Source organism: Lycorma delicatula, chromosome 2 (assembly GCF_047948215.1).
Source record: "Lycorma delicatula isolate Av1 chromosome 2, ASM4794821v1, whole genome shotgun sequence".
Taxonomy (NCBI): domain Eukaryota; kingdom Metazoa; phylum Arthropoda; class Insecta; order Hemiptera; family Fulgoridae; genus Lycorma; species Lycorma delicatula.
This window is the reverse complement of record NC_134456.1, coordinates 77,020,662-77,044,493: the sequence shown is the minus strand read 5'-3', so window position 1 is coordinate 77,044,493 and position 23,832 is coordinate 77,020,662. Positions and strand designations below refer to the sequence as shown.

Sequence of the window (23,832 nt, the reverse complement as noted above, 5' to 3'; positions counted from 1 at the left end):
TTGATCTTTATAATAAAAAAAAAATTTTAATATTTATTGGTCAAAGCTTTATTTGATTCTTTCAAAGGAAATCTCTTCTTTTTGAGCACTATTTGTTAAATGGAAATCTTAATACAATAATCTTATTCAATGTGGTATTACAACTGACAAAAAAACATTAGCGGCTTAGTGGTTAATGCTGTTTTCAGTCAGTTTATGATAGCTCTTCGGTAATGTTGCAGGACCTGATTTCAAGCCCAAATAAAAAAAAAAAATACTTGTATTCAGCTTTGTTTCCTTGTTTCAGTATCCTTTAGTTTACTTAATGATACTGCGTCGTATGGACAGACTACCTGAGTCTGGATTAGACAAATTGTTGAATTGTAATTAGGGTAACATATTCCTGGTTTGAAGCAATATAATATAAATTTAAAAAAAGTTTGTAAATCTGAAAATAAAATAAATTCAATGTAAATTAACAAGTCTAAATTATTGTAAAGTTGCAATAAAAAGCTTTTTATTTAACATCACTGATTGTGCTTATACACATTCAGTACTCACTTGATACCAGTACAGTTGAAGGAACTGGACACTAGTAGTATAATATTTACAGTATAAAAAAAGGTAATAGGTCTGTCACTATAATTTAACTTATTTTATCAGTATTGTCCCACGGCTCTGTGTAGTAATGTAATTATTTTAAAAATTAAAAAATAAAGTAAAATTCGCTTTAATGAGAATTGATCACAGTTAAAAAAAAAATTGTTTTTATAACAGTGATTTTGTTAGTAAAACTCCTAATAATAGGGTAATGTTAAGGAGAAGGTTGGAAGATGCGCCACCTAAAAGTTCCATTTGAGATGCCATTTAGAAGTCATATTGTTAAGATAACTAATGATACATCCTAGCACTGCACATTACCTTTATTGTGATTGGGTGTTTTAGTGACTAGCGATGCTTATATTTTTTATTAATGTTTGTGTCAAGAACAAGCTTCATGCTTATATCTGTGATGAATGCATATTTTTTATCATTGCTTGGAGTTATGCTCCCTGAATAAGGTTTTCTGTAGTATGAAATATGAAAACAACACTTGCAGCCTTTTTTTATTTGGAGCTCATGTAATATTTAAACACCATTTTTGGGTAATACTTTGGTTGTATCTATTGAAATTTAATTATAGCGTCAAGTGGTGGGTATAATTGGGTTATCATTGTGAATGGTTAGGAGCTAGATTAAACATCTACTATTGATAAAGTGTTGTTGGTTACTTGAGACATAATCAAACTTTAAGAGACACTCCTTGAGGTCTACAGGAGAGTTATTTTTTATACTTGTTTCATTTTTGAACTATTTTGCCTGATTAGTTTTTATAGCATATTCCTACCATGTGACTGTCACCAAATTCATGGTTGTGCTTCTGAGTAGAAAAAGTAACGATGTGTTAAATATGTTGAAAAGTCCAAAATAACTCAAACTTCATTTTTACTTCTGTGATAGGTTTACTGTACATAATGTAGAAACATAAGCAAAAATGTACACTGTAGAAAATCTTTGCTCATTAAACTTCAAGAGGGTCCATGTTAAAAGCAATTTGAAGTTCTTGCTAATAATGTTGATCACTTTCTTTTATATCAGCAGTATAATCCAGAATGATTCCTCTGATCTATGTAATTATTCTAAACATTTACATCAAAGTTCTAAAGCAACTTCAAACATTGGAAAACATGAGGCAGAACAAAAAGAACTCCTGTTGGTTTCAACAGAACGAGTGAGTGTTCTATTTTTTTGCTTCCAGTCATGGAAGGATAGAGCCAGAAATTAATGAACAGTGAAAGGATTAGACTAGTTGTAAATATATTGATATAACTTTAAAGAATGTTGTTTTTTATTTTAATTAAAATCATTTGTTTTCATAGACTATATTATTTATAGAAATTTTGTTTTAATAAAATTAAGAAATTTTAAAACCATGCTCCCAATTTCTCAGTACAGCAAAGAATTAATTATTATTTAACATATTCTACACTTACAGCGTGTATAATGTAAAATTTTTACAGTTTCTAATTAGTTAATATTGCTATTCATATCAATCATTTCTTTTATAGGTTGTTGTTATTCCTGATTATAAAAACCCTCAGACTGTCAAGAATCATAGTGAAGTTTTACGCTGTTATGATAGATTAGGTGAGTTCTAAAACATATCTATTAATTTATTACTGTTTTTATTGCTGTACTTTACTGTAGTAAACAAATAGTCGTGTTAAATGAGACGAATGCACATACTAAGTTAAAGGATTCATGGCTAATTTTCAGTTAAATTGGCAATTTTTCTATTTTAGAGGCATACCACTTTTTCAATAAAATTTTGATTATTTTCAGCTGGTTCCATCTTCAGATATGTGAAGCCTGTGTTTCATGAAAAGTTTCATCACTTTCTAATGAATTATTGTAATTTACTACTTGCATACTCATCAGCTGATTCAGCATTTAATAATAACATTTTGTATTCACTTTATACTATTTCCACGTTTAGCAGTTAAAGTTTAAGAAGATTGTAACATAAAAACTACCATTGGATTGTTTACATATGTCACTTGATAGGTAATATCACCAATAACATGATTTTCTTCACCATATTTATTGATAAATTGAACATATTGTTAGGAGAAACAATACATTGTAAGGCCTATTTTTAGTAAATTTTAAATAGATCCTAAGATATGAAGTTGAAAAATTTTTTGTCAAAAATGTTGTACAAATAGTATCAGTTGTAACATTAGTATTCAACCAGTAAAATTTAAAAAGTCATACTCATCATTAGATTTTATGGAGTAGGCATATATATGAGAGTAAGTCAATTATTATCCGCAATTTAGTTATATTTTTGTTTATGTTGGTAGTACTGTCGTGTTGCGTAGATGACGCATGCGTAGTTTAATTGTTGTTATGTCTCTGAGGTTTGATGCTGCTAGGTTAGTTCCATATCGCTGCCCTGCCGTTAATCATGGCTGCTCCGCTTTCTGTTTGCACCAAAGAAGAGCAACGTTCAGTGATCCATTCTTTATAGTCGGAAGGTATATCAGGGGCCGAAATTCATTGAAAACTTTCGGTACAGTATGGGTACAGTGTATTGCCACAACGGAGTGTCTACAAATGGATTGAAAAATTAAAAAATGGTCGCACAAGTTTTACGCACGACAAACGAGCCAGACAACCGTTTACCACTACAAATGAGGAAAACATTGAGTGTGCACGTGACATGGTTTTCTTAGACAGACGAGTAACCATTGATGAAGTGGCACATTGTCTGCAAATTAGTCACGGTTCTGCCTACGAAATCATCCACAACAGACTTGGGTTTCATAAAGTCTAGGCAAGATGGGTCCCAAAACAACTCACACAGTCGCATAAACAAACGCACTTGGACAAGTGCCAAAAACATTTGGATCACTACAGTAACGAACGAGACACCTTAGACAGAATCATCACTGGTGACAAAACATGGATCCATCATTACAAGCTGGAGAGTAAACGGCAGAGTATGGAATGGAAATATCCAAATTTGCCCTGTGTAAAAAAAAAGTTCAAGACCCAATCATTCGCAGGAAAACTGATGCTTATGATTTTTTGGGACTCAAAAGGCCCAGTACTGGAACATTATGAAGAAAGAGGCACGGAAATAAACAGTGTGCATTACAATGAGATGCTTACTGCCAAGCCGAAGCCTGGAATTCGAAGCAAACGCCGAGGACTGCTGTCGAAAGGTGTTGTGTTGTTGCACGACAATGCCTGTCCACATACTGCTGCCCACACTGCTGAAATGCTCCAGAAACTCAACTTTGAATTACTGGCTCATCCTCCGTATAGTCCTGATCTTCTCCCTTCTGACTACCACTTGTTTGGTCTACTCAAAGAGGCATTAAGGGGCCGTCGATTTACCTCAGTGAAAGAAGCGGTGCATTCCTGGCTCACATCTTAACCGAAAACCTTCTTTTATGAGGGCATCAGTAAGCTTGCACAACGATGGATCAAGTGCGTTGAAATGCAAGGGGACTATGTTGAAAAATGATGTACATGTAAGTTTCCTATTTGTATTGCAATAAAATTTATAACTACATTGCGGATAATAATTGACTTACCCTTGTATATTTGCATACTCATACATAGGCTATTTATAAATTATATATTAATTTAATATCTGGTTGGCATTATGAACAAACTGGTTTTTATATTGCATGCACAGTAGATATCTGTCATAGTAGCTATCTGTCATATGTACTGCTGACATATACGTCAGTCAGTTGCCACTTTGCTTCTGGAGAAGTATGAAAATGATTGTTACAATCTTGCCAGTTATGAGGTACATCATTAATTTTTTCGGAAGCAGAAGGAACATCTGCAGATAATGTATGCCAGTGGCTATGCGTAGTTTGTGGTAGTAAACTAATGAGTATGTGGCTCTGTGAGAGAATGATACAGGAAATTCATGTAAAGACTAAATTAATGTGAAGGATAAGAGCAACATTCCATTGTGAGTACACTTGTTGAAAAAAAATTGAATATGCCACTTGTGATAAAGACTTCTTCACAATTACTTAACTTGTGAAAATTATTCTTAAATTTTTAAGTCCACTCAATGGAATTGTTACAGAGAGATAAGGTTTTCATAAGTCTTTGCGTGATGGGTACTGAAAAAACTTATGGATCCCTACAAAATTAAAAGAACAGGAGGGGCATTGACTTTTCTTCAGTAGTACTTGAATAAAAGATAATTTGAATAAAGATAATTTCTTGACAGTATCATTATCAGGTGAACAAGACATGAATTTGGTTCATTCATATATTGTAAAAAGAATACTCTAAACAGTGAACATGCAACACTTGGTGAACAAGTTCAAACATTCAAACAAAAAATTATAGCTATGTGTTTTGGGACTGTACAGGATTTTTTTTTGCTGGATTTTACTTCACTACACAAGCTTGTGAAGCGTATATGTGAGAGTACAGAAATGGAAATTTTGTAGTATATGAAAAATGCCATGCCTGAATGGAATTCGAACCAAAGAACTTTAGAAGAAAGGCTAAGATGCTACCACTCCACCACGGAGAAAGGAATTTTGTTGGCAGAATTTATAAAGATGAGTATGACAATAGCCGAAGACAATTGTGAAATATTGATAAAGCTTAATTGATTAATAACAAATAAATGACAAGGGATGTTAAGGAAAGGGGTCATTTTTTTGTGACAATGTATGGTCTCATATCATTGCTATGACTAAATGTGTACTAAACAATTTTAAGTGGCAGATTTTTGACCGTCCACCTTTCAGCCTTAATTTGGCACTGTCGGATTTTATCCGTTCAAGAAATTGAATTAGCTGGCTGCTCAACACTTCATAAGCAGTGATGAACTCATGGGTGGAGTTAATGAGTAGATGGGTATTTTGCCACCATCATTATTTGAAGAGGGAAGTTGGTATCATATATGGCAAATGCTTGAATTTGGCCAGGGACTATAATTAGAAGTAATATAAGTTATTTAGTTAGTATATAAATTTTGTATATAGAAAATGAAAAAAAAATGGTTTTTACTGGTTAATCTACAAATAGCCCTTATATATATTTATTAAGGAAAAAATCATGTATGTATGAATACACCAAAATAACAAACAATGTAAACTTAGCAGTTAATAAAAAAAAAATTTTGAATCCATGAATTTATAATTAGTCATAAAATATTATATCAAGTAATTCATTAATATTGTTACATGTAAAAACACTGTTAAATGATCAAATGAAAGGTAATAATTTTCTAGTTCTGTAATATGTAATAATGATAATGCATTATTTGATGAGATAGGTTTATAACTAAATGATAAAGCTAATTTATCTATAACTGGTGAAGAGTCCATTTGGAAAGTTATATTGGTAAGTTTATATTACGCTTCCTATGAGGGTAAATAAAATATAAACAGGATTTATTTTAAAAAAAATTTATTTATTGAAAAATAAAAGGCAAATATTATTTATTTTTCCACATAGTTTCTTGGTTTAGAAATACATTTTTCCCAGCGAGAAGGAAGGTTTTTTATCGCAGCATTGTAGAAAGAAGCTGGTTGCATCAGGAGCCAATTGCACATGAATCCCTCCACGCCTTCATCTTCAAATCATTGCTCTCCTAGAGCTTCTTTAAGTGGCCCAAACAAATGAAAATCGCAGGGCAATAGGTTGGGGCTGTAGGGAGGATTATAATGTTGAGTCCAGTGCATTTCTTCTAGTCTTGAGACCATTAGAGCTGCAATACAGGGCCTGATGTTGTTCTGGAGGAGGATGGCCTCTCGAATCGGTTGGTCTTTTCTTTTGCGGCAATATGCAGCCCCCACCTTGTTCAACAGCTCGCAGTAGTAAGCAGCATTGATTCTGTCTGACTCACTCATGTGAAAAATCAATGAACAAAATGCCTCTCCGGATGAAAACAATTGAAAGAACCTTGTCAGATGAAAGTCGAATGTTGGCTTTCACTGGGGCTGCTTCCCCTTTCCTCCGCCACTCCATACTGGCTTGTTTTAACTGGGGATTAGGTGGAATTATGTTTCATCGTGGGTGACAATTCGACTCAAAAATGCATCACCTTCTTTCACAAAGCTTGCTGTAAGCTTCTGACAGACCTCCAAATGTCTCAACTTCTGATCTTCGGTCTGCAAAGGACCCATATGGTACACACTTTATGGAACTGTAGGTGGTTTGTGATGATCGCTTGACAGCTCCCATATTTTATTCTGACCTGTTCTGCAATTTCCGGTACTCTCACTCATTGATCATCTTCAAAAATCTCTCGAACATTTCGCGCTAATTTTTTCATCCGTAATGCTGGTCCAAGGACAGCGATCGTGTTCCTGATTTTCCACTCGTTTTCATCCTTCCTGAACTCTTTGACGCCAGCCAAACACATGAGTCCTTGACAATGTTTGGTCCCCAAACTGTGCAATCTCTGGAAAATTTCCGTTGTTTGTACTCCTTCACGAGCAAGAAATTTTTGTAATTGTGCATTGTGCAGTGGAGGGGTACACCTGTTACTCCGACATCATGTGCGTTACTGCCGAATTGGTTGGGAGTGTGGAACGACCAGCTCTCCCCACTTCTAATGACCCCACCCAAGCATACTAGGAAGCGGAGGCCCAGTCCTACCAACCATATATGCTCAGGTCAGGAATAAAAATCCTGTTTATATTTGATTTACCCTCGTATTTTGGTCTGTTCATAGGTGGTATTTTTTTTTTTTTTTTGTTAATAATTATTAATTGCTACAGACTAGACAGCATATTAATAAATCTACTTGTATTCAGTAGACTTACACAACGCCAGTCCTTAAAAGTTAATGAAAATTGTAGCACACCATTCATTTACAAATTTTTAGAAATTATTCTTTTTAAGAATCTAACTAAGCAATATTTGCAATATCATTGTAAGCTGTGTTTCATCCATATTTTTGATTAGCCTAATTTTATGTATATTATATTCTAATACTGATAATTGGATGGATTGACAAGATTGGATCTTCATACTCTGGAAAAGTTTTTTAAATTTTTATTCTTGACTGTATTGAAAGGTTTTTATTTCATAAATTTTTAACATCGTGATGAAACAAATTTAAAATCATCACTACTACGCCCATATTAGTCTTGAGTTAGCAAGTTTGCTATTTTCCCACACTGAGCATGTTTATTAGTTTTAGATTATATTTACAGATTGTTCTTTTAATTGCTAAGTGCAAAATAAAATTCAGCTACTTAAAGAAAAAACCCATCTGATAAAGAAAAATGTTTCCAGTTTGGTGTTAAAATGTTAGATAAAATTATTGAAAATGAATCATTTTAAACAACATTTTTATGACTGAAGCTACTCCTTTCACTTTAATGATGGAATTAAAGCGTCTTTTCTTAATAGTGACAATTCCAGAATGCGGAATGTGGGGGTCTGACCTCAACCGATGTATTTTTTTTAGAAAGCACATGGCATGCAGAAAGTTGATATTTGGTGTGATTTAATGAAATATCATGTATCTTTTTTCTTTGTTAAAAATACTAAAAATCCTTATTTTGTTTTGTTAAATGACTGTTGTTTTCCTCAACTGTATGTCCTTGAAAATCTATATCAAATTTATTTCAACAAGATGGTACACCTGTATATTAATTCATTTGTTAGTCAGGCTTTCCATAGATTTGAGATAAAGGGATAAGCCTAGAAGGCTCTTTACTCTGGCCAAGAAGAATTCTAGACCTAGAATTCTAGATAACAAGCTGTCTAGAACATTCTTTACAACATTAAAAACATTGTTTACTTGCAAAAATTATGTGACATGAATCAATTAACGAAAACAATTTCTACCATAACAGAAAATGTGTTTCACGTGTGCGGGCAGAAACTGAATATTGACTTAATATTTTCCAAGGGTAATTGTATTGATTATTAAGTAACAGAATTATTTGAGGTGGAGGGTGGAGTATTCCACAAATAAGATAAGGTAACTGTAAGTACTTTTGTTTTAATTTAATTCTTGCCTTAAATCCCACAATTCTTTTACAATGGCCTTGATCTATTCAAGTATTTATTTGTTTAATGCTGAAATATCTGAATGGAGTTTTGATTATTGCTTATATGTGTAATAATTCCCTTTTATGATAGCTTAAAGTGAATTGAATTGTTTGTCCTAGCATTATCAGACGTATTTGTAATGGTGAAATACTCATACTAAGTAATATCTTTGTCTTTATCAGTATCTTTATTATTAAAATTGTAATTCTATTAACAATTTTGGCTTTGTTGGATAAAATATTAATTATATTTTAGTGATTCATTTTTTCTAAGAAAGTATATTTTAATTATTATGGTCAGCAGGTGGTCATTTGCGAGAAAAGTTAACTGAACATCTACTAAAACATCTTACCAGTGGTTCAGATAGAGACAAAGTTGAAGGGCTTATAGTTACAAACCACTTACTTTCTGGATCTGAAAATGTTCTCCAACCTCGTATTGCAGACATTATTACTGCCTTAAGAGCTCTCTTACCTACGCAATCTGTGAAGGTAAATGTTTATTTTTTTATTTTTAAAGGAATTATTTATATTAAAGTGATTTAAATTTTAAATTATACCTTTAGTTGTTCCTTCAATGACTATTGATTTTATTTTGTAAATTCAAAAGATAGAGAAGGCTCTGGGAAGGTAATGTTTAGTTATGTTGCTTTTACCTTTTACATTAAAGCACAATGAGGTATATTTTTTTCAACTAATACATTAATTAACAGGAAATTTTTGTGAAGAAAAAGAATAACAGCATAACTAAAGCTTGGCATAGCAGAGTAAGCTACAAAATGTATGAATCCCTTGCATGTTAAAAATTAATAGTTTCTTTTTTATGTAAATTTTTTGTATTATACAATAGTCTCCCATGTTTAGAGCTTATAAATTCTTAACTTTCTACAAATATTAGTGAACCTCACATTTACGAGGTCTGTTCAGAAAATAACCAAGAATTTTTAATTATACGCCAATGGAGATATTTAGTGATAAGTGGTTGGCAGCATTGTGTTCCGCTCAACCTCCTCTGTAACCATATGTTCTTAGACTGTTGATATTTTGTTTAATTTTCATGTTATTATTTGAGTGCAATGTGTTTAAGTGTTAATAGCGATATTTATAATGTGTGATTTTCATTAGCAACTGTACAACATAAAATTTCGCATTAAACTGAGGAAAACTTTCACAGAATCATTTCAAATTCTGAAACAAGATTATAGAGATGATGCTCTGGGTCGTATATAATATTAGGAATGGTTTTCACAATTTAAAATTGGGTTGTCGGTCAATTGAAGATGACCCTCAACTTCAGCTAACTTCAACTGATGACACCCATGTTCAGAAAATCAACAATCTAGTGCTTGCAAATTGCCAATTGATGTCAGAGAACTTGCAAAAGAGGTTAGCATCTCAGTTGGATCATGCGGTGACATTTTGACTGAAAAATTGAATTAATATCTAGTTGCAGTAAAGTTAATTCCTGGTTTGATAACTGAACAGCAGAAAGAATATCAAGTAAATGTTTGCGGCAATTTTTAAACAAGCCAATGATGATGAAACATTCATGCAGAGGATTAAAACAGAAGATGAAATGTAAACATGAATTGTGGTATGACATCGAGACAAAGGTTCAGTCATTTAATTGGCAAAGGATCTCCATGACCCAAGAAAGCACGTCAATCTTGATCCCATGTCAAAGTGATGTTTTCTTTTTTTTCGATTTTAATAGTGCATTTTGAATTTTTGCCTCAAAGTGAAACAGTCAACCGTGTGTACTGTTGAGGTGTTTTACAATGGTTATGTGAAAAAATCTACAAAAAAGACAAGCGTTGTGGTGAGACAACTCATGGTTCCTTCATTATGATGATGCGCCTGCATACTCAGCTTTGGCAATTCGTCAGTTTTGTGCCAAAAATCAGATGACTGACCTCCCTCAGCCAACCTGCTCACCAGATCTGGCTTCTTGTGATTTTTTCTTGTTTCCGAAATTAAAATCAGTGACGAAAGGACACTGTTTTGAGACTATTGATGATGTTAAAGCAAATCCATTACAGGCCTTAAAGACCTACCAATTTAACTTATCCAGGACTACTTTGTAAAGTGGAAACAACACTTGGAAAAATGTTTGAATATGGGAGGGGAGTACTTTGAAGAGGACAAGGACCAATAATCTGTAAAATTAATAATAAAGATTAAAAAAAAAAGTTCAGTTATTTTTTGAACAGATCTCGTTTGGCTTTATTTTATTTACACTAGTTTTTATTGGCTTTTTTACCTTTGTTACAGTTAAATTATTGATTATTATATTAGTAAGACATTCTAATGAATAATAATAAAATGTGAATTTTGTATTTATATTTTGATAATTAAACATTTTAAAGCTCACAAGAAATGTTGAACTGTAGTTTTATTTCTATTTTATAATATTTTTTTTCTTAAAATATAATTTCAAAAGTTATAAGCAGCATTTTTTGGTGCATGTGTGTAATTATTCTGTTTTATTGGACTATAAATTAAATCATTAAAAATAGCATTCAAAATAAATATCTTATTTCTTATTTTTAGAATTTATACCAGATAAGTTTAAGTGTTTACCAATACCAATAAGCTGGTTGCTTGACCAATTCAAAAAAAATGAAACTTACCCACTTGTTTCCTACATGTTTCAGGACCTTGAAACTATTTCTTTTTAATTTTTTATTTAAGCAGCTTACCTGTGGTGGCCATTTTTGTTAGAGTGTGCATACCTGTTTATGTGATTGTATGGGTTTACGGAAAAAATCATAACTAAAAAAAAAAAAAATTGGTCCTGGAAGGATGAAACAAAAAGCAATTAATTCATATTTTTTCAAGGTAAAAAATTGGTCAAGTGGTTTATTTACCTATCTCTCTTCTTTCTGAGAAAATTACCAATAAAGTTGAACATGAAAAAAAGTGGAAATTTCACTTTTGGTAATTTTTTTCAAGAAGCAGGGATGGCATACACAGTTTGAATTTTCTTATATGTAGGTATATGTTAGTAGTTTTACCATAAATAATATTAATGATGATATACTTACCACTAAATTTTTATGAATTTTTGAAAAAAATTTTTTTATTTTAAATTCAGATTTTGGCTTCAAATAACTCTGATGGGGCTGGTGATAAAATTCTCAAATTTGGACAACTTGCAGTGTTTTTGTAGATATTTATGGAAAATAAAAAGGTTTCTTGTGTATTGTACTAATAAAAAAGTTATAACCTCTCCAAAATCATGAAAAACCTCTTAAAAGCGATACTATTTTGACTAACTAAATAAGTGCTCCAACAGGGTTTCTTGTCTTCTTTGCCCTTTACATTTTTTATATTTAGTCCCTATGCTGTTGAAGTTGATGTTAATGTTTTTAAAATAGTTTTTTTTTTAAATTATTAATGAAAGGTCGTAATTTAATGATAACTTAACCAATACTAGTAACCTAATACAATTCTGATTCAAAAATGGTTGTAAAACTTTTTTCAAGAATTCATTTTTGTTTTTATATTGGTTTATTTTTGTAACACTATCGAAGAAAAAATAAATTATAGCAAAATTTTAATTATTCTTCAATGAAATAGCCTGTTTTTGTAACAATGAAAGTTTATTATTTAGTATGGTCAATCAACTGCTGTGATATCTCTTCTGATAATTCTCTTGAAATTGTGTGAGACCCATCACTGTAGTTAGTTCAAGTGATGTCAACTTTCTCAGGACTTTACAGATCAGTACCCACATTTTGTCTTGTTGAGACTATCGAAATGATGTACGTGGTCTAGCCGGGTGGAAAAAATAAACTGGCACATTGTCATTTTCGAGGCTAATATCTACCACCTCTTCTATCCACCACTGATCATCATACATACAAACAATAGTCTTTTTTCCTTAAGTGAAAGTGGTACAATACTTGACTCTATAATCCTAGTGGTCTCTATAATCCTTGGAGTCTGAAGTAAAGTAACATTTTACAGTGCCTTCTGATACAGGAACATACTTGTCATAGCTTCTAGTACCAACAACTTTTCACAACACTCAAAATGGTTTTTTACAAACACTAGTGACATGTGAATTGACATGTAAAAAAGTAAGTTGTTGGTTTTCATCACTAAATTTACAAATTTTAATGAGTTTTTTTGGCGCTACCATACACTGTTTTATGACACTCTTCATTCACTTTGTTCTTCCATTGTTTTATGTGAAATTACTTGAAAATAATGTAAAAATTTAACCGATTTTAAAATTTACAAATATAATATTATTAAGTAAAACTTATTTATTTAATAATCATCCAAAACACAGGATGAGATTTGAGACACTCTGTAAAGATGTGAACAGGTCACTGCCTAATGTCAGACTGACTAGTCTGTAACTGCAAAGCTAAATGATGCAACAATCATGAATGAGCAATTTGCAACATGAATTTTCCTGATGATTGGAAATGACTTCAAGCACCTGTTATTACATGAACACTGCAGCTGAATATTTCAAACAAGTCTGTTTCAACTATAGTAATTGGTATAAAAATATTATAGTGCCAAGACAAGAAACCCCCTTGGAGCACTTATTTAGTGAGTCAAAACGGTACCGCTTTTAACAGGTTTTTCATAATTTTTGAGAGGTTATAAATTTTTTATTAGTACAATACACAAAAAATTTTTTTATTTGCCAAAAAAATGTACAAAAACACAAAGTTGTATAAATTTAAGATTTTTATCACCAGCCCCATAGAGTTATTCGAAGCCAAAATTTGAATTTTTAAAAATAAATTGTTTTCAAAAATTCATAAAACCTTAGGGGTAATTATATCACCATTAATATTATTTATGGTAAAACTAAAAACATATACCTACATATAAAACAATAATTCAAACTGTTTATGCCATCCCTTGAAAAAATTTACCAAAAGTGAAATTTCACAGTTTTTCATGTTCAACTTTATTGGTAATTTTCTCATAGAAAGAAGAGAGAAAGGTAAATAAACTGGACCAATTTTTTCCTGAGAAAATATGAATAAATTGCTTTTTGTTTCATCCTTCGAGGATCAATAGGTTTTTAGTTATGATTTTTTTCGTAAACCCTTACAATCACAAAAATAAGTCTGCGGACCATAACAAAAATGACTGCCACAGGTAAACTGCTTAAATAAGAAATAAAAAAAAAAAAATAGTTTTAAGGGCCTGAGACATGTAGGAAACAAGTGATAAGTTTCATTTTTTTTTTAATTGGTCAAGCAACCACCTTTGGGTCACTTCAAATGGATTGAACCAGTATTATAACGATTACATAAATCACATAATTTTATATCAAAAATAAAGTTTTGATTTTAAAAAAGTACAAAAATTTATTATGTATTGAAATATTTGGAATTTGGACTTATGAATTGTTTATTTTTGGAGTTTTTTTTGGACATGTTAAACCACAGTTATATCTAAATATAGTTAAAATCTTTATTTATTAAGTACGATTTAAATAATTGTTAACAATTAAAATACTTATTTTTTTCTCATTAATATTATTAAATTAAAAAAAATTATAAAATAATATGTAATCTTCATACTCATTCCTGATGTAATTTATAAATTGAATTATTATGTAATGATCAGAATAAAAGTTTTATCTATTTTGTTTATCCGCTTATTTACTAACATTCAATATATTACTTTAGTTGTTAGTAGTTAGTGGGATTCTGAATAATGTTTTGTTTTAATAAATATTTTAGTATAAAAATGTTTCTTAAAATTTTTGCTGTATGTTTTTCTTTGATCTTTAATTATAAAGTGTTTTATAATCTGTAATTTAAATTATGGAAGACTGACATAATGTTTTTCTTAAGCTGTATTACATAGGATTAGAGAAACGAAAACTTAAAAACTTTATTGGTTGAATTATTTGCAGAAAAAAATATAAATTTTTGGGAATTTGTAAGATTTTTTGTGGTGAAATCAATCTTTTTGAGAGAGATATCTACTAAAGACCTCACTTTACTCTCCTTCACCCTTCACCCTTCACCCTTCTAAAACACACTTTAGAGAACAACCTACTATCTAGAATCAACCAGGGCTCTACAGAATCCTAATGAGAGAGTAAAACTAAACATGTCAAATAGAAAAAAGTCTATGGCCTCTAATTATTTCTTATAATCTTTTGTTCTTTTTAACTGTAATAGCAGTATATATATATACATTTATATAACCAGAAATCATTATATACTTGTATATATCTATATACAATTATATAAAAATTTCTGTGTTGCACAAGCAAATGCACCCTAGCAGTAGAATATAATTATTTTGTTACGATAATAATTTAACACTGCTGGTCTTTTTTAGTACCATTGTAGAAATTTCTCCTTCTTTTCTAAAACAGATTAATATTATTATTAAGGTGGATGTATGTTAAATTCTACTCAACTGGTATACCTTAAATTAAATTTTAACAAAAATGTAGCTATTTATTTATTTCTTTTGCAATTGATTACTATTTTTCCATAATTCATATTGTAAATTATTTTTTTGTTTTAGGTCAAGAAGTTTCTGGTGAGAACAGTAGTTTCTTTAATATGCAGAGGTATTGCTGAAGATGGATCTGATTTTGTTGAGTTTGTTGTTAAACACTGCTGCTCACAAGTGCATCAAACTGTAAGTTTTTGATTTTTACCGGTCTCCAGTCTCTTAGTGCTATTAATATTCATGGGATTAGTAATAATATTTATTACAGTCCTTTTTGTGCTTGCTCATTCAAATTATTTATATTAATTTTAAATTTTAAATTCAATCTAATCTTATTAAAATTATGAAAGAAATGAGTTAAATATTTCTTTGTGTTCCTTGATTCAGAATATATGATTATTTTATTACACAGATTATTTATTAAGTGTATATATAAGCGTATCTGCAATATCACCCTCTTATGATGTATTTATAGTACCTGTTTTTCATCTGGAAGGTTGCGGGTTTAAATCCCAGTCAGGATTGGCTTTTGTCACATGATTCAAAATTTATATTGTTATTGAAAAAAAAGTTAGGAGGTGTAATTGGACTTAAGTCTCATATTTGCTAAAATTAATTAGTTATATTTTATGAAAATTAAGTTTTATCTTGAACTTCTCAATTTAAAACATGATCTGCACAAACATATTTTTTATAGGTGTGAGATGATGCATACAAGATGTCAGATGCACTTTCCTGACTTCATTACCGTAATCAGTTTAAAGTGTTTTTACTATATCTTCTTTATTGAAGAAAAGTTTGAAAGTATGACAGTTTTGTGGTCTTAATTTGTTTATTAATTAATTTTTCTAGGTAGCTTAAGCATAACTTCACTCTAGTTACAGTCATTTTAACCCTTTCAATGTCATGGTAACAATCTATTGTTGCCCACAATTAGCACTAGTACTGTCAGGGTACCTATCTATCGGTTCTCTGTTTAACTTCGTTTAATTTATTAAAAACGTGACTAAATTGTGCTGGAGTGTTGTATATTGGTTTTATATGTTTCATTCTACATGTACATTGATATTATTCAGTTTTAGATGGCTGTTTCAACAAATTATTGATAAAAGTCACGTTACCGTTTGTTTCTGAAAGTCACATTCTTCTGCATTGCACATAACCTAATACTTGTTTGCGCTCACTTATTTCATTAATATATAACCTTAGTTTTGTTTAGTAATTGTTAACATATTTTTATTTAATTTTAGGGTTTGATTTTTTTTTTTGTTGTTCATTTTTGTATATTTTTTCTGAGCTGGAGCCAACACTGGGCCCAAGTGGAAGACTTACCAACAATGATATTTGCAAATATTTTGACAAGTACAGTGATAGTAAATAAACAAGTAACACAAATAGTGGTTCTGAAAGTAACCAAAGTAACCACAAAAAGTGGTTCTGTTTGTACAATGTGTATCAGGGGATTGCATGGAGTTAAACTTACAAACTTAAATTCTAGGCAATACAGAAAACCAGGACAAAAATTGTCATGTATTTCAAATTTCTATTTATCATAACGTTGCAAATAATTCAAACTTCATACTTCTTATATGATTTTATTTAGTGATTTATGTAGGTTTTATGGACAGTGGTGAGTTTTCTTCAAATGAAGTAGTGTTAAGAATATGTAAACAAAAATAAACTTTTGTAATGTGAACATTTTAAAGTGAAAAAAATATGGCATTTTCAAACATCATCATATTCTACATAATTTTCGAGTTGTGGTATTTTTTCCATATTTATAAACTGAAAACAGCATGATATACAATGGTTTCAATAACAATTCTGTATGCCAGGATAAAAGTGCTTGACAGTTTTAGCACAACCCATTCTAAAATGGCTGACAGCAAAAGGGTTAATTGGCTGAGATAGCTGCCTAACCATTTAGCATTTATAGGACACATGATATTTGCTTCTCAATCTTTAGTGTCACTGTTAGATTATGTTTCTTCAATTCAGTAAGATAAATTCTTTTATTTAATTTCATAATTTCTTAATATTTAGCATAATTTAACATTATGTATTAAATAAGTCATTGACTGTATAATTTTATATTTTTTACGTTTAGGGTCCAGATTGGGATGATCTTCAGAAGATGTGTATCAATTTAGTGCATCTGTTGAGCAGTACTGTTGTTGAAGCCCAGTATCTAATGTGGGCTGTCTTGCAGCGTCTGATACTTCTTCCTGACTATGATGCAGCGTGCCCTACAATTGCTAAATCCCTTGCTCTTTTGGCGTCAAAAATAAATAGTGATGATGCACGTATGAACATTTATTTGTTTTTTTTTCTTTTTTTTTTTGTAATATAACAAACCACTCTTTATTCCTGTATAATATATTTATTTTATTTTCCATAAAGTCAGTAAACTCTTTGTAGCAAATAACTATGCATTGATGCTAACTTTGCAAGTAGGTCACTGCTAAAAAAAGTAATTTCAGTTATTTGTAGAGGATAATATTGTTTTGTTTCATAACATTTTACATAAAAATTAACACAGTATAATGTAATAAAATCCTTTCAATAGGAAATTCCTTCAGAAATAATCGATATTACTAATAGAAATCCTGCATTAGGTATTCAAAAATTCATCCAGACATTATTTTTATTGGTATCTAATTTTACAGTTTCTTTTAATAAAATGATGATTTTTTTAAAATTTTTTAAATCACTTCATATGAATCTTGGAGCACAATTTAAAAAGGTACTGAGACTGAACTAATTGTAAGCGGACATTGCTCAGTGTATCTCTTTGTGCTCCAAGGTTATACTTCATCTTTATTAGATGAAGTATAACCTGAATTACCTTGAATTAACCTTGAATTAGTTTATTAAGCTGAATCACTTAATATATAACAGAACCTATGTTATAAAAATGTTTAATATTTGTCCTTGTTCAAATTTAGTATAGCTCTCAAATATGAATTGAGAGAAAACATCTTCTTACACTTATAATCAGGTCCATGGAAGTAAAAGTAAGAACCAGTTATGTTTTGAATAATTTATGTTTTAAGATAGCTAAAATTTCACTGAAGGTGAAATTTTAGCTATGTATGTTTATTCAAATTCATAGGTTTGTGCAACCTTTGAATGTAAATTAAAATAATAATAATAATAATAATAATAATAATAATTAACAGAATTTATGAAAGTAAATTCTTAAGTCGCTTTGTTTATTAATGTTTAAGTTTCCTCAAGAACTACGAGATAAAGTAGTAAAAGAAAAAAATTATGATTATCTATGTATTTTATATTTACTGAACAGCATCGTTAATAAACAGTTTAATGATTCCTGCTCAGTTTTACTCTTCAGCAGTTTTGTTTATAGTCCCTGCCTTAAAAAATTTAGAAAACCCCCTTGATTGTGTAAGAACAGTACATTCAGTTTCTGTGTTGTGTGTTGTCATTTAATAAATTAAATTTTTGTTTACTTTTGTATTTTTAAATTTCATATAGATGAAGTTTGTTGAGATTGTATGAAAACATCATATAAATAACAATTTTTTTTTTTAATACACTGAACAATTGAATTTACAAACGTACTGAATTTACAAAAACAATACGTAGCAAGCACAGCTTATAATGAACATATTATTTCATCATATGTGAGGTTTCCCATTGGTATAAATATTCACAGGAATGCAAGATGGAAAAGAAGAAAACTGGCAGAGATGTGAATAAAAGATGTAAAACAGATATCAAAGATTACAAAAAAAAGGTTCTTTAAAATGGGTGAGCCGTTGAAATGGCAATTATGAACATAATTCTAAATCCTCCAGAAACATTTAGATATAATAACGCTACTTTTATCTGTTTTATTTAGTTAAGATAAAGTGGTAGATGGAAGAACATGTGTGATTGTAATTAAGTCATTCCACATAGTTTTATGGTCATTCCACATAGTTTTATGGCTGGAAAAAATGTTGTTTTGACAGCTTTATCATATTCAGCAGAAAGATGCAGTACTGTCAATCTATGGCACTAAAGTTTGAGAACAGAATTTTGGACAAGAAGTCTTCTGGTGAATAAAAGAATGTAAAATGTAATTGTAATAAGCCTGAAATGATCACCCAATCATCATTAGTTTCATTTGACTTGTTGATCATCAGTCTTCAGAGAATCTTTTTAAGGATTCACATAGCCATCCACTTACAATTCAAATAATATAGCCATTAGATGGGGTTAATCAATTTAATCTGGGGATAATCAACTTTTTGTGACAACAAAAAATTAAAACACTATTCATATAAATTATATTCTAAAGAATGCGAATCAAATTTCTGTTTATTTAGATATGTGAATAAAAAATTTTGATATTATTTTATGGCCTATAATAGCATCCTAATCTGCCATATTTCTTTAAGGACAATGATGAGAATGCTGTTATCATATCAGGATGACATGCCTAATTGCTTAAAGAATTTTTGTATCCCAAATAATAGATAAATGTGAAACCAATCTAGATACATGGTTACATCAGAATGTAGTGAACATTCGCGCAGCTAGGATATCAGTGAATAACCCACCGGATTGGTCTAGTGGTTAACGGGTCTTCCCAAATCAGCTGATTTGGAAGTCGAGAGTTCCAGCGTTCAAGTCCTAGTAAAGCCAGTTATTTTTACACGGATTTGAATACTAGATCGTGGATACCGGTGTTCTTTGGTGGTTGGGTTTCAATTAACCACACATCTCAGGAATGGTCGAACTGAGAATGTACAAGACTAACACTTCATTTACACTCACACATATCATCCTCATTCATCCTCTGAAGAATTATCTAAACGGTAGTTTCCGGAGGCTAAACAGGAAAAGAAAGAAAGAAAGGATATCAGTGAATACCCACCAGCTTGGTCTAATGGTGAACGCGTCTTCCCAAATCAGCTGATTTGGAAGTCGAGAGTTCCAGCGTTCAAGTCCTAGTAAAGTCAGTTATTTTTACACGGATTTGAATACTAGATCGTGGTTGGGTTTCAATTAACCACACATCTCAGGAATGGTTGAACTGAGACTGTACAAGACTACACTTCATTTACACTCACATATCATCCTCATTCATCCTCTAGTATTATCTGAAAGGTAATTACGAGAAAACCCCCTTGATTGTGGAGTATAGAGTGCAGTGTATTAGAGTACAGTATCTACTCTATGCAGAATACTGATTTCAAGAAAATTTATCAAGTTACCACAGTTACTTTTTTCTTATTTTTAGCCTCTGGGACCGTCATTGGTTATTACTTCAGAGGATGAGATGATAGAATGACAATTTTGTAGCATGTCAAAATGCTGTGCCTGAAAGTTTTCCACAAGATTTTTATTAATATTGAATGAATTTTCTTTTGAATCTATTCTTACATTATAAAATGTCAAAGAACTTAGTAGTTTATATTTTAAGTATTTGGGTTTATTGTTAACTATATGAACGAGTGCATTTAAATTCTCTGTTTACCATGATTACTTATGTTTCAGCCAATAACTTTATTGTTCCACCACCAGAAGCAGTTTTGGCAAGGGTTCTTGCATTTCTTGGCTCACCACTATATGAAAATAGAGGACCCCATCTTCTTAATTTCTTGTTAAATTTTTCAAAGAAGTTAAGTCCTGCCCTTGATAATATTTGGAATCATAAAATTCCTCAACTTGTTAATTATTTAGAAGGTAAGATATTAAATAATATTTAATATGATGGATGCCTTAGATTTTAGCTAATTTACATTTTATTGAAAACAAAATTATTTATTATAAATAGATCTTATTTTTGTGATTTTATAAATTAAATTTTGCTTAAAATTTCAATTTTAATTTCCTTTTCGGAGTCTTTGTTGGTATTTTTAACTGTAGACAAGGTATCTAGACATTCTCTGCAAAGCTTCTTCTGGACACATTCCTGAATCGAACAGCTGTAATGCTGGATCTCTTTGTTACATACGAGTATTAATTTTCTAGTTTTCCTTCTGAAAATTTACATAGTATGGAAGATGAAATCAAGCTTATCTATTAAGATAAAAAAATATTAAAGAATCCTTATTAACATTCTCCAAGTCACTGAAAGTTGTATTATTATATTTCCCTTCAACAAATTCTTATAATTTTTGAAACCCCCTTGTAATCCTTTTCTCATAATAACGCATTCAAATGTAATTTTTGAACTTTCCACTAACATACGAGTAAGAATTATCTACTTAGCTAATTGCTGTTTTGACTTTTACAGATTTCTTGACATATTTGATTTAATATGTTGACAACAGCTTATGTGTCTATAGTAGTAGATTATTTGTATCTATTTGTACTGAATATAGAATCAGTTATATATTTTTTTTAAATTGAATCGTGAATTGATTTTGTAAGAGTGACATTACTATATTTTTTTTTTTTGCAAATTGTTCAAGAACTGGAAATATAAATTTTCAAATATACTGCTGTGCTATAAAATTAACTGTCTTCTAAAAAATACAGCATGTCACAGACCATAATAGATATACTAGCTTTTTTTATTTCCTTGTTTGATGTAAAGGAAGAGTAATCGCGAAAAATTTCGGTTTTCAGATTTCAAAGGAAATATCCATTTTGACCATCTCTGAATCCATTTGACTAGTTTCAGTGTGACATCTACATACGTGCATATGTGCGTATGTATCGCGCATAATTAAAAAATTATTAGCCATAGAATGTTGAAATTTTGTATTTAGGATTGGTGTAATATCTAGTTATGCACCTCCCCTTTTGATTGCAATCGACTGGGTCAAAATGTGTATAGAGTCAGACCTCTAAGTAAATCAAGGGTTTCAATTTTGAAACATTTGGATTTTGCACTTTTTCTTATTTACAGTAATAACCTGTTGTTGAGAGCTCTTCAATGATATATCATAAGTGGTACTTATTTTCATTGGTTCCAGAGTTATAGCTAAATAAAATTTTAATTAATGAAATATTTTATCATACAAGAGGAAGGCACATCGGTTCAAATCTGACTTTATATATATATTTTTTTTATTTTTTTTTTTTCATATCTAAATATATTGATTTATTAATTATTAATCTCTGATTGTAAAAAAAAAATTCACAATAAATAATAATTCAATAATAATATGAAAAAAAATCAGAAGTTATTAGTGAAATAGAATTTTTTATGTACTCCTAATTTTAATTCAAAATTTTTTACAGAGATTAATAATTATCAATAAATCAATATATTTAAATTAAAAAAAAAAGAAAGTTAGAAAAATATATTTATGAAGTCGGATTCGAACCAATGTCGATGAGTGCATGGTTATGGATTCGACATGTTCTCACTTAACCATGTATCTACTTTAGTGACTAAGTATAAGTATCTACTTTTATATAAGTATCTGCTAAGGAAATTTTTGTGGGTCATTTTTCTTGAGTATAATTAAATATTGTGTGTTAGTATTTTGTGATGAAGACATGTAAACAGTATACTATTCACACACGTAATATGGTTCAAATCTGTGTCCCAAAGCCCGTGCCTTCCCCTTGTTAGCTACAGTAATATGAATCTTAGGTGTCTTATACTGCTAGAAAAAGGTCATTATAGTTATCTTCTTTCAGAATTAGAAATAATTAGCTTACGAAAAACAATTTTTTTTTTTTTTTTAAACATTGAGCAAGAATCTTAGTATATTAGAATAATTTTATTTCCAAAGCCTTTAAATGAAGTGCAGGAAAAAATGTGTATATGTAATTTAATAGGCGTACAAGGAAGCCATGTGGTGTCCACATCAGATTTTTTGTTAATATCTAGCAGTAATCAAATATTTCACTGTAATCTACATTCACTGAGTAAGTGTAGAAATATCTTATATATGAAGTGATAAGTTTAAGTGCTAAAATGATGTAATGAATTATTTTTGTGGTATTTTGTTTTTTATTAATTATATCTTCAACTGCTATCCAGTAATCTTGTTTAAGTTATGTTCAAACTGTTGCTTTATATAAACATTAAAGAAGAATGTCTGTTTCTTAAAAGAGTAATAAGAAGACTACAAAAGCGATAAATAAATATAAGTTGCCTACCAAATGATGGGGGGTTTTTCTTTACACATTGCATAAGCAATTTATTATTACTCTAATTACCTTTCCTCTAGATAATTCTAGTTTATTGAGTGCCTTTTTTTATCTTTGAATAATGCTTTTGACTAATTTTTTACAGATTTACATTTTTATTTAATACAACTTTCAGAAAAATAAACATTAAAGTCATTTTGAAAAACATATTGCCCTGTTAATTAATGTGTAACACAATTTTATTTTTCTAACTAAAATATTTTAACCCCATCAAATTCAAATGTATATTTATCTTAGAAATCATTAGTGTTATCTGAATAAAGTAAAATATCCTCAAATTGTGTTTGGTGGTTTATAAGTAGTTTTTTATTATTATTAATTTTATTATTGTGATTATACATTTAAAAGCTTCCTGTTTCTAATAGATGTGATAGGCTTTATTTAAATTTTTTAGTAGCAAGCCAAGATAAATTCTGTTCAAAAGTGCCAAAGTAAAAATATAAAAACTATTATTCTACTTTATAAAGAAAATCTAAATTTTAACACAGGGAAATTTTAAGTGATGGACTCAGTGTAGTAAGTCTATATTTTCTTAACTATATGTTGTATCTGACTGATCTATATAGTACTTGAGAGAGTAAGTTCGAAAGTTTCAAGTAACATCACTAGAGCGCATGTAGTCCATAAACAACTGCTAGAGTGCTTGCACTACCGTTACGTGTCAATTGTGAGTAAGATGGCTATAGTA

The 23,832-nt window shown here is 30.2% G+C and overlaps 1 protein-coding gene across 2 annotated transcripts in view; it reads left to right on the top strand.

Annotated features, from left to right (window-relative positions):
* c11.1 (maestro heat like repeat family protein c11.1) overlaps positions 1 to 23,832 on the top strand; it is a 133,831-nt gene that overhangs the window by 39,305 nt on the left and 70,694 nt on the right. The window contains exons 7-11 of one of the 2 annotated variants that reach the window (XM_075355579.1): positions 2,088 to 2,166; positions 8,881 to 9,068; positions 15,096 to 15,212; positions 17,131 to 17,326; positions 20,529 to 20,717. In XM_075355579.1, the coding sequence (XP_075211694.1) occupies positions 2,088 to 2,166; positions 8,881 to 9,068; positions 15,096 to 15,212; positions 17,131 to 17,326; positions 20,529 to 20,717 (769 nt within the window). Of the gene's footprint in view, positions 1 to 2,087; positions 2,167 to 8,877; positions 9,069 to 15,095; positions 15,213 to 17,130; positions 17,327 to 20,528; positions 20,718 to 23,832 lie in introns of both variants that reach the window. The other variant, XM_075355578.1, reaches the window with a different exon arrangement.